The 12246-nt window shown below is 41.2% G+C and overlaps 2 protein-coding genes and 1 long non-coding RNA gene across 4 annotated transcripts in view; 2 read left to right on the forward strand and 1 right to left on the reverse strand.

The window, feature by feature from the left end:
- The window catches only part of LOC123726854 (uncharacterized), an 18002-nt gene continuing 5756 nt past the window's right edge, over positions 1-12246 (reverse strand). The window contains exons 3-4 of the long non-coding RNA XR_006759003.1: positions 7836-10064; positions 1-120 (exon numbers count right to left, since the gene is read on the reverse strand). This is a non-coding gene — a long non-coding RNA (uncharacterized lncRNA). The remainder of the gene's footprint in view (positions 121-7835; positions 10065-12246) is intronic.
- Positions 1864-6867, forward strand: hoxa5a (homeobox A5a). Of its 2 annotated transcripts, NM_001139568.1 has the most exon segments (5): positions 4701-5494; positions 5497-5538; positions 5541-5553; positions 5556-5827; positions 6492-6867. In NM_001139568.1, coding segments are annotated over 5 exon segments (849 nt in total). In that variant the 5' UTR covers positions 4701-5229; the 3' UTR covers positions 6749-6867.
- The window catches only part of hoxa3a (homeobox A3a), a 27022-nt gene continuing 22957 nt past the window's right edge, over positions 8182-12246 (forward strand). Inside the window, exon 1 of the mRNA XM_045693626.1 lies at positions 8182-8286. The gene's annotated coding sequence lies outside the window, so the exon portion shown is untranslated. The remainder of the gene's footprint in view (positions 8287-12246) is intronic.

The following is a 12246-nucleotide window of genomic DNA, read 5'->3' on the forward strand; positions in this document are numbered from 1 at the left end:
CGGGAGCTCGTGGATTCGTCCAGGGACACAACTGGCACAACAAGGGATCTTTCCCGGTCTACCTTCGACCAACTGCACCTGTCCGTCCTCTTCTCGTAACATCCCCACGCACCATGAGACCTGAACACGGTAAGAATACTTGCTTATCATGATTATGATTTTATATGATTTGGGAAACATTCATTAAATAGAGTGAGCATTAAAGTAAAAACAAATACCATAATTTTGCTTGCTATGCTTGTATAGTTTTAAGTTTTGACTTTCAGAAGATTGGTTGGAGTGTTCTAGGCTTCTTTAAAATGGGTTTTCTCCGATAACTTGATTTGATAATAATGATAGGATCAGAATTTGCATGATTATTTATGATCATTGTTATGGTAGTTGATTGTGGTCTCTGGGCTTGATCTATCTAATTATGTCATTGAATATTTGTGTTGACCTATGCATTTTCATTATGAGAATTTCAAAAACTTATTAGCATGCATGTACGCTATTTGTGTTTTCTTTATTTGTTGCAATTTAAATTGGGTGGTCTGTCGGCAGCTGGGCCAGTAGGCTATTCTCTGTCGCCCTCTTGTGGGAGAAGTGTGGTCTTCTTTTGGTCATGACTTTGTTCCCATGTAGCCATTTTCAGTCTACATGGTTGTGCCAGTACAGTTCAGCCACAACACAGTGGTGTACATTGCGTTGTCTTGCACGAATCACAATCAACGTGTATCTCGTGTTGCAGTTGTGTTAATCTATATACTGTATGCTGTATAGGACCGCGTGCAATGCCAGGGTTGTGGGTTCGATTCCCACAGGGGACCAGTACGAAAATGTCAGCCTCGTTTCGTTTGGTATGGTTACATAACACAGAAGGTTAGTTGAAGCAAGAAATGAAAGGAGGGTGGGTAGGTGGGGTATAAGGCAAATGTCTAGCAACCCGAAGGTTGCGTGTTCGAATCTCATCACAGACAACTATGCAACTACTTACTACGTTGCAAATACTTAACATGTTAGTTAACCTAGCCTAGCTAATGTTAGCCACCTAGTTAACTTTAGTGATAGCCCCCTAGCTAAAGTTAGCCATAACAAATCATATTTGTAAAATATCATACGAATTTGAATTTGTAACATATCATACGAAATGGATGACTAATTAATACATACCATACAAAATGTAACATATCATACGAATTTGAGTGTCCCGGATTTTTGTTTACGGTGTTACGTTCACTTCTTAGTCCAGGAGGAAAAAGTACGAAAATGTGTGCACTCACTACTCTAATTCGCTCTGGGTAAGAGTGTCTGCTAAATGACCAAAACGTTTATAATGTATACTATCTTATATTAGCTTAATCTCGAGTGTTCTTGTCTTCCTCTCCTGTTTGCTACCCACATCTGTTTGCTATCCCAATAAGGTAACATCCGCACCACATCACAGAAAGAATAGCCTCATCAATGACCCCTTCATCTCGATATTGTGCATACCTATAATAATGATAAACTTTATAGCAATACAAATAAGAGTGATGTGATATTGTGCATACCTATAATAATGATACACTTTATAGCAACACAAATAAGAGTGATGTGATATTTTGCTGTTCAGGAATGGCATCGGCACTGTCATGTAGGGCCTGATGGCTGGAATTGTTTGTTGTGAATTACTGTATATGCTTGACATTTTTGTATTGGACGTTTACGAAATTTAAGTTAATCCTTCCTATTTTGCCCGGCTAAAAAAATTATACAGAATAGAATATAACATTTTATATAGCCTTCCCTGTAGCTCAGTTGGTAGAGCATGGTGTTTGCAACACCAGGGTTGTGGGTTCGATTCCCACGGGGGGCCAGCACAGAAAAAAAATGTATGAAATGTATGCATTCACTACTGTAAGTCGCTCTGGATAAGAGCGTCTGCTAAATGACTAAAATGAAATGAAAAATGAAATGAAGGTGTAGTCTACAAATATGGCCCAAAGAATGATAAAACACCAAGGCTTGATGACAAATGAGTATACCAAGAAACAATAATGGGAGTGTGGTTGCTGTGTCCGTGTCAGTTTGCTTACTTTCCTTCCATGAGTTTGCGTCGATTACAAGCGAATCCGTTACGGTTCACCTACCCGTTGAATGTGTGTTTTTAGTGTTCCATTTAACCTTAGCGTCTCCAATTGAATACCCTCGTCGATATTTTCAGTGGTAATGTAACCAGTCGAGTGGACATTAGAAAATGGCCTTGCTGCGGCTACCCTACACTATACAACATCTAGGGTATCTGAAATGCATGCAGATTGAACAGTTTAGGCTATTGCGCGTGTAATACAGCCTACGTAGCTAATTACATTTATGAGCAAATAAAACTGAAGCGTCGTGAAATTTTAATCACTCATCGATCAAGGTTCGGATCTGAATTTCAAATAGTTGGCCTTTTACGGTCTGGGAAGCATGCGCTCCCCTCGCTTATGTGCGCCACTGGCACGCACACAGATTGCCGAATCCTGACGCTTCTACCAGATGCGGACATTAGTCTTGTCGTTTTTTCTAGACTTTTACTTTTTCCCTCACTTCCTGGTTTGCCCCTTGTCCCCTGGGTGGGATAATTTCTTGTGAACTTTGTTTCTATTGGCCATTGATAAATCAGATGTTAGCTCTTAGACTCTCTCTCGCTAACAACCTCTTTAAAACCTCAATCACAAACCCTCCTGGCCTTTATAAAGCACAGAACCGATCCTCGCTCCTTCCGACATCCGGAGCGTGTTTGAACGCGCTCTCTCAAACTATCGCTGAAAGTCAAGACCCGGGCTCGGATAGAGGGCTCCTTCATACACCGCTTTACACATCTGGTCCTGAGTGCAGATTGTTCCTCGGCTCCTGCGGTGCCTGAAGGGGCCATATTACCTCTGTGAGTCTGCATCCTTCGGACAGACACGCAGACGTACCCATCACGCTGTTAGTGCCAGCGTGGGGCGTTGTGTAGCCTAAATATGAGCTATCGTCTTTTGGGGACTATAGGACCAAGAGGTCCACTGGACTATGGATAAACAGAGCCTACTCCTATAAAACTGGTTGCAACTGGCCGTCGCGAGCGTGCCTGAGTGTCCAGTAATCCATATGGAGTGCACTATTTTCTGCTAAGTAGACGGAATGAACAGTATCTTTTGTAAGGCTAAATGTTTTTAAAACGCTGTTGCTCTGCCTGCACCAGCTATAGCAGTCACATTAATGTCATAACAACCCACTGGTCACAGACTTCAGCTCAATGTCTACTTTTGATTTACATGTGGTTGAGTTGTTAAATAACGTGAATTCAACATGAAATCAACATAACGTTTCACCACGTCATTGGATTTAAGTTAGAAGGTGGGTGGAAAAAAATAGGAAATGCCCTGATGTTGATGACTTTTTGCACGTTGATTCAACGTTAACACATTGCTTTTTGGGAAGGAAACACCGTTTTTGTCCGGTTGAAATAGGCTAGTATTATAGTCATCGCTGCTTCTATTTTAGGTACAGGTCACCTCTAAGTTATACAACTAATCAGCAAATCAACACCGATTAACATGATTTAAAACCAAATTAAAATAATGTAGTCATATGTTTGTTATTGCCATTGCTCGTTTTGAGCCTACAGTTTTATTACTTCTGCTGTTATAATGATTTCTTCGTATCATATTTCGAACCTCATTTTAGATTGTCATTATGCGGTGCCTTATCTTTCTATTTTGAAAACTTGACAAGACTTATCTGAGTTGAAATAGAGTCCTATAGCCCAGTACATTGGCGTCCTCACTCCGAGGACATTACGTATGGGTGTGGGGAAGATCCCGAGAGAGGCCAAGGGAAATCATTTCATTTCACCTAGGCATGCATATGTCCATGTAAAATACACTACAATTCCTAAACCAAGAAATCCTGTTTATTCCCCCTATTGTCAGACATTATTTAAAGATATATATATATATTCTAAATTCCCTTCTTCTCTTACTTTGATTTTATTTCATTCTTTCTTCATCGAATGCGAGAAACTTCGTGTGTTTAGATTCCTTTCGAACGATATTCTGCTCCTCGTTTTCCTGTTCTTAAATTGACTTAAGTTATCCATATTGGCCCAAAAAAATATCATGACAATAAAATTGATATTATTGTTTCGCTGTAATGTCTGCTAGAGCTTAGGCTATTCATTTGGAACCACAGCAAAATGTTACGCACGTACATTGAACCAATTTAAACATCACATTTACTTAATTCAGGCATTATTTGTTGATCAAAACGTGCTTTATTCACGTTAAGTATTTACGGAATTTCAATTGAGGGGTAAATAATTGTCTAATAATACTATTGTACGGTAGCTTACTTTCTGTCATATTAAAAAAACGAGACAGTAATTAATTTGAAGTGCCTCATTTTTCAGAGCATCTAACAATTTTAGGAATAACGGTTGATCTGCAGGTTGGTCACGCTGTTCACACCAGTAGCCTGAACTAAGGAGGATAGTAATGCAAATATTGATTTTTCAAGGGTTGATTACTAAAATTCAAAGCTTTGTAACATGGTTTAACGAAATATTCAACTAAATGTAAGGTGCTAGACAATTGTTTGTGATATTTTTGGCTAGTTGTGTTGTTTTGTAGGCCTATTGTACGTGTTTTATTCCCAACTATAAGAATAATGTTTAATGTTGAATTTCTTTCTGTACTCTGTGTCAGTGGAGAGGTTGCATATTCACTATTCAGTGCGTTTCTTGTTGTATTGTTTGGGAAAGCGATGCGTTTGCCGCAACGGTCGTTAACCTCTGAACGACCCTGTTCAGAGGCCACGCCTCAAAGCCCGTCGCAGGCAGTGCCAGATTGTGTCCGGAGGATGGCGCGCAAGGACAATCCAAGAGACGCAACCCGGGCCCCGCGAGCGCCCTGCCCAGGCGCACTCTCAGGCGCGCGCCACTAAAATCCCACCCAGATTTCCTACTTGTGCACGAGTTTACCTCTGGAGGTCATCAAGCAGGATTTACGACTGGTCAACAAAAGCACGTGATTCTCAGCCGTAACCCATATTTGGGTGCCTACGTAAGAGAGAATCAAGTACACGTTCTACTCATTTCCCTAATTCATCATAAATTGTGCAAGGGTGCTATAGAAGAAGCAAAAGCATCAAGAGCCACAAATCAAGCACACACGTTACTATTTTATCCAAAAATAAAAACAACAAATACCTGCTAAACAACAGTATTTGAATAGTCAATCAATGAGCTCCTATTTTGTAAACTCATTCTGCGGTCGCTATCCCAATGGCGCCGACTTCCAGTTACATAATTATGGAGATCACAGCTCAGCAAACGACCAATACAGGGACTCAACGACCATGCATTCCAGCAGGCACGGTTATGGCTACAACGGGATGGACCTCACTGTCGGTCGCGGTAACGGGCACTTTGTGGCCAACGAGCGGGCACAGGGCTACTCCCCGAACCAGTCGGCGGCGGCAACAACGTCTTCTGTCGAGCCATCCAGGTACACCCAGTCCGCGAGCGCCACTGGGACGGCGCCCCTCTCGCCTGCACCTGACCCGCTCCCGTGCTCCTCCTCTGTCACAAGCTCGTCTCCGGTCAGCGAGTCTCAACCTCAACACCGAGCCATAAAGAACTCCATAACTATCCCCTGCGCGAGCCCGAGCTCGAGTTCGAACGGAGGCACGCTGTTGAACCAGGAGTGTGTGTCCAAAGCCTCCCCCCTCCTCGAGGAAGAGAAGCCCGCTGGAAGAGAGCAGACAACTTCCCAACATTTCACCGACGGTGCCCAGCCTCAGATCTACCCCTGGATGAGGAAACTGCACATAAGTCATGGTAAAATAGCTTTATATGTTGATTAGGTAGACGTTTATGTTTATGTTTTGTACTTGACGTGGAGATGACGTCCTATAGCCCTTTTAAGCTGTGCTTGTTGCCATTTTCGAAGGTAAAAAGTATTTCACCGAATCATTCTATAAGAGAGAAATAATCTGTATTTGATAGTAGTAATGGGTAAGTGGTGTAACGGCGAGATTTACGCCACCTGTTCACCTGCATATTTGTACCCAAAGCGTTGGGAAAATAATTCAACGTGGCATGAAAACAGAACATTTTCATGTTACCAAAATGCAGGAGGTGAACATTTTGTCTAAATATAGGATTTTCTTTTGCCATAATTTTGTATTATTCTAAATGTTTATGGTCTTTTTATAAGACAAACTTTTGGGAATTAAAAGGCACTTCCGCTACATTTTATGGTGTGGGAAAGGTGAATAGTGTGTCTGTGTTGACTGAGCTGCATCGAAGTGTAAGAATAAAGTACATTTTCTAGCATATAATAATCATTGCATAAAACGTTAGTAAACATTATTGATCAAGAAAAAAATAAATGTCCTTGCATTGTTGCCAGGTAAACCTGCATAAAGCCTTAGTAAACATTCTTGTGGAGGTTGCTATTTTGATTATGGGCTCATTGTTGCGTCCTGTGTGTTACCACCAGACAGTCTCACTGGACCAGAGGGGAAGAGGGCGAGGACAGCATACACGCGCTACCAGACCCTGGAGCTCGAGAAAGAGTTCCATTTCAACCGGTATCTGACCCGCAGACGGAGGATCGAGATAGCGCACGCGCTCTGCCTATCAGAACGCCAGATCAAAATCTGGTTCCAGAACAGAAGGATGAAGTGGAAAAAGGACAACAAACTGAAAAGCATGAGCATGGCAGCGGCAGGGGGTGTAGGGTACCACCGTCCCTGATATTTGGTTCCCCGATGAGCTCTAATAAAATAATACAAAGCTTGGGAGAACTTCCATTCATTTTTACATTGCGAAAGACTGTTTTGGGACAGTGAACATGCAGTTGTCCATACTCCGGCCTTTTCAAAAATACTTTCCTCTATAGTTATATTTATTTTGACCGTGATAATGCTTGTGTGAGAAAAAAAATAAACATTCTGTACATTGTTTGTCTTAGAGGACAAACCAATGGGAAATACATGTTTGTTATCTTATTTCTTGTTCAAAATAGAATAAACTCGAAGTTACCGCAAAAAAAGTCCATTAACTATCCAATAAAAGTTGTGTAGCCTATTGCACTTGTAAAACAATATAGAAACTCCAATAATTAATGAGTTGATAAAAAATGGTGTTGCTTTTGTGTATAGCCTTTGTTTTATATGTAAGTATGTATTTATTTGTTCAATGTATTGTACCAAACTTAGATAACTTGTTCTTATTGTAGACAGACTTATAACCCTTACGCGGTTGTTGTGCTTTGTGAACACGTAACGGGACCGCAGTCCTGACCCATTGCGTGTAGCTGTGCTTTGAATCCTTCTTTTACACGAGCTACTGTACATCTGTTCACCTGGCGCAGCTTCTTAGAATGTGTGTTTCTGTCTTGTACGTTCCCCTCTATTTTGGATGTGAAGGGTTCCATAGTGGATCCCATTGCCTAAGTGTATAGCTTCATCGTGCTATACGCTTTTTGTAAATGTTTTTAAAGAATGACTGGAAATGGAAAATAATATTATAGTGATGATGATGATTATAATAAACTTTCTACTGGAACGACAGAGACTGTTAATTATTTGTTATTTCGAATCTTTATATTACTTATTCGTGTGCCTCACGGTAAAACGAAAGTGGGTATGTTTTTGTAAGGTTTTTGTTGTTGAATGTAAAGTTTTTAGGCCTGCTGTAACTCGTTTTTTTCTAGGTCAAGACTATAGGCCTTTCACTCCATTGATTGCAATTAAAACTTTAAAAGTTCATATTTTCTAGCTAGTTTCAAGGTCGAGAAAATCAACAGGTAGCAAAATCTATATCTGCACACTTTACTCACCTTTGTGCGTAGTAATAAAGCGGGTCCTTGCCAGTGACCGGCTCGAGGGGCTCTGCGTCCCATGTGCTCGAGCTTACTGCTATCAGAGAATCAGTTCACTTTTCGAAACGTAAACTTTATTAAGCCGGTTCCGGCTCCCTGACATTTGGGTGCCAAATGAATGGGGGTTTTGTCTATGAATTAGATCGTAAAAATCATCCGGAGCGCGGCCAGATAGGCTCACTGGCCATAAACGGTCACGTGGTGGCCATTAAAGTAAGTTTTATGGTTTTGGGGAGTTGACAGTATATTGCACATAACATATAATCGCACTGACGCGAGGCTTCGTCTGACTCTCTCCTTGCAGGCTGTAAGTGTTCCTTGACCGTTACACCCACTCCTTGCTCACCAGAACACCTCGCGATGGACCCTGCACGCCGGACACACACGAGAAGACAGCTCCGGTCTCGAAGTAAGTTTCTGCCTCTATTGCCCTTGAGTAGCCTGTAGCCTTCCGTTCCCTTGGCTCTGAACAGCCACCCTGTTTGAAACAGAATTATGATTGTATTCGGACGCGCTATCTGTCCATATTAGCCCATTAGGCTAATTTGTCAGTGGTGCTGAGCTGAATCCTGGTATCGCTCGGCAGATGTTGTCCAGGGTTGGTTCAGGCTCATGGATATTTAATTGCTTCCTTCCTAGTGTAACTAGTTTCCCTCCATCTGTGGTGTAACTCATAATACATTTTTGCATGTGGGATAATTATGCTTCTGTCCATTCCTTTCCTTTTTAATTCGTGGTTTTTCACTTCCCGTATTACACACGGGGCTTCTTTGGACTCTTCATAGCCATTAATGTGCTGGACAAGCCAATAGGCTATTTGAGCTGTTTTATGGTGTTTCCAATGTCATTGCTAAACTGGAATATGTTTGTGTACAGTACTCAACTATCATACAACCACTTTTGGAGTAAATTTAGCTTTTCAATGGGTGTAATTGTTAAGTTAGGCACAACTTGTACACTTTGTTTGAAGCTCTGTGTCTTTGGTCAGGTTTCCTCATGTGTTCAAAACTTGTTCAAATGGTTTAAGACAGCCAAACACACTGTAGAGTAAACACAATAGAGGACAAAACACAGCAGGGCCACACTTGGAAAGGAATTCCGTTTTGCGTCAGCCATGTGTGTCTTTGGGTTGTAAAGTTCAGTTGGACAGTGTCACTCTTGCTTCATGGTGACCTCATGGCCCAGCTTGGGCGCGTGCGTCCGGGCCGACATGAACACTCAGATACCAGTATCTCCAACAAAGCTTTGACTTGTATGTAAAAATGCGTCACACGCGTTGGTCTGACTTTGTGACGTATTTGCCCAATCACAATAGTTTCCTTTAGATTGGGTATCTTTTCGTTTTCTAGAAAAATGTCTCTGCATCATCATTTCTTATTACGTAGGTTATAGCCTAATTACCTTTTCATTTTGATATACTGTAGATTTTGTTTAGGCCTACTTGTGGCGAGTCTTGGTTGTATTTTACTTTGCGATAAGGTGTGTGCTGATTAGTGGCTAGTATGGGCGTGGTCTATTTGTTGTGTATAACAGGGCTTTGGTGTGTTCGAAATTCTGGATTTCTGACTCAATTTCCATTGTTGTGTGTTGCTCTTATGTATGTACACAGATTGCAATTACGCCCAATTAGACTGAAACTGGTGCTTACAGGCACCTCATAACTTTCCCCGTCAGTGGTGTGAATTCAATTTGAATCTATTTCACATCAGAAAACGAATTGAAATGAAAAGGGTTTATATAGAAACTAAACCCTCAAAGTATAATATGTCAGTACATAGATGGAATTGAAAATCTAAATCATCTGATGAGTTGAGGTGGGTTGATCCCCGCTCCCCCTTCCCCTAACAGTCGACATAGAAGACTCCATCGTGTAAACAAATAGCCAATGCAATGACATTTGACTTCATTTCCATTACAGTTATATGGTGTAGAAAATGAAAAAGAAACCGTTTTTCTATGCCAATATCATTCTGACGTCTGGGGCGAAAATTATACCGTTGTTACACAATACAAAAATCAAAATCGGGGTCCTAGGCAGACAATGCCAGGCAGAAAAAAACGAACCGTCCCCCGTGCGCGGTTCACCGCGAGGTCAGCCATAGCAGCAAGATAAATCTGCATCCTCCCGCCACCAGCCACCAGCAGAGCTCGCTTTAGGCCAAGTTCAGTGTCACCTGCAGCCAGCTCCTGAGAGGAGGGGAAACACACACAAATACAATAGTATGATGGGACTCACACAATATTTGACCGGGTTGCTTGCCTTATTACACATTGCAGTGAAGTAATATCATTTGCATATTGCATTAGTTTATTTGGAGAGCCTTTGGGGAATTTTAGCAAAAACACTAGGCCTATGTGAGGCAAGGAGAGGAAGAGACTCACACAGAAGTATGAAGGACATTCGTCCCTGAGCGGTTTGCTTGTATTAGTGATGTTGTACAGAGAGCGGTGTATTGTAACCAACACCCACAGTGAGGCAATACAGAGATACAACTACAGTTATTATATTATAGGCCTGCCTGTTAGATCACTAATTATGATTGTCGTTAGAATAATTACAGTAATGATAACAGAAATGGATATATTGCAAATCAAGGTTTCTTCCCAAGCAGCCAGACACCACGCCTGGGCAGCACAGCCTCACAGGGTTGGGACTGATGATCTCGATATAGCGGGGGAAGAGGAGGAACATTTGGGGTCAAAAGTTTACCCGCTGAACAAGTCTCCCGTCATCTGTTCAGCAGGGGCCTGATGCCAGCGTTATAATAGCGATCTTGACTCTCCACACAAAAGATAGAATAGCTTTGAATTACATATGTTTGACGGTGCACTCCAGGTGAACCCTGAAAGCAGGGCGACCCCGAGTTAGGGACCGAGGGGAGTGGACCCCCGCCCGTCCCCAGACCCAAGATTGAGTGGCGGCATTTTATTAGGGCGGTTGATTGGTGAATTTCCTTTGAATAAATTGCTTTGGATATGAGGGAAACATTAGCATTTTGAGGATTGATACTCTTACCCCGGTCACAGGGTGATGGGTAGGCTATGCCCACAGCCCCCCAAATGGATCCCCCGGACCCCTTTAAAACATGTAGTCTTTCTCTCCTGCTGAGGAGAAAGTCCTGTTTTTAGCCTTACAAAAAATGATCCAGAAGGGGATTTTGGTTACAAAGAAGGAATATGTTTATTTTATAATGAAAACAGTCAATTGTTATTATTAAGAACAAAATATCATTCGAACTTAATTGGGTTTTGAAAACGCATTAGTATATAAGCTATATAGCCTCCAATGGCGGATGGATCTGCATAACAGGATCGAATAGGCGTTATCCTTTCCCGTAAAGTTGTGAAAATGTGAGATCAACCCTTATCTTATTAAAGTGTGTAACCCAACATGTTTCATGGAGATCATTTAAAAAATATATCCACCTCTATTGTAATAGATACAATTTGGTTTAAACACACTGCTAAATGTAACACAGGCCTTCTCGCTTAAAACCTCACATAAAAACGGTGCACCTTAGCCGTGTTAGCAATAATGTATTCTCGAACTTGTCATTCATATTTCGTTTTGATAAACAAACAAGTGGCATATTATACAATAGCCTAACTATTGGTAATTCAGTGTCTTCGTTTATTGCAAAAGAGTCAAGAGCCAAAGGACTAATATGATAATTGGAGGTGTCTTTATCATAAAGAAATAAAGAAATAGCCATTAGCCACTCAATGTTTGTGGCTCCCACAAGTGATCTTTATGTTATTGGAGATAACGCATTGGGTTATGGCACCGTTCTAACATCTGTTTATGGAAGAAGATATAGTATATGTCGTGTCATATAAGTTTAGAAGAAACGGGTTGGGCAAAATAGTACGCTATGATAACACAGACCTATTAAGGCCATGTTGTTCAACACTTGTGTGTATCTACATAAAACACTCACTTGATGCAGTTACATTTGCTTTGATTTTTGTCCCATTATTAACAAGACAACTTTAACAAAATGTTTAATGTAATCATACTATTTCACCCAGCCATCTTCCTCTAAACGCGTGTTAAATGTGCGAGGACCTCTGTGGGTGGCATTCATGTTTAGGCCCAAATATACATCTATAGCTTCCTTCCTACACACCACTCCCAATATATTCTTTATTTCAATATGTTGTTATCAAAATCCTTACCCTTACCTTTACCACCGAGGGAATACTGAGGGAACATTTTCCTCTGCAGCCTGGTCCTCCTAACAAACAAGGGATCTAGCAACCATGTGTGATCAGTCACTATCGTCAGAGCACTTTTCTTATTATCTCAATTTACAGTACAGTGTCAGTATGATATATGTTCGTTATATATGGGAAGGACCGAAAGAGTGGT

This window comes from Salmo salar, chromosome ssa14 (genome assembly GCF_905237065.1).
Source record: "Salmo salar chromosome ssa14, Ssal_v3.1, whole genome shotgun sequence".
Classification (NCBI taxonomy): domain Eukaryota; kingdom Metazoa; phylum Chordata; class Actinopteri; order Salmoniformes; family Salmonidae; genus Salmo; species Salmo salar.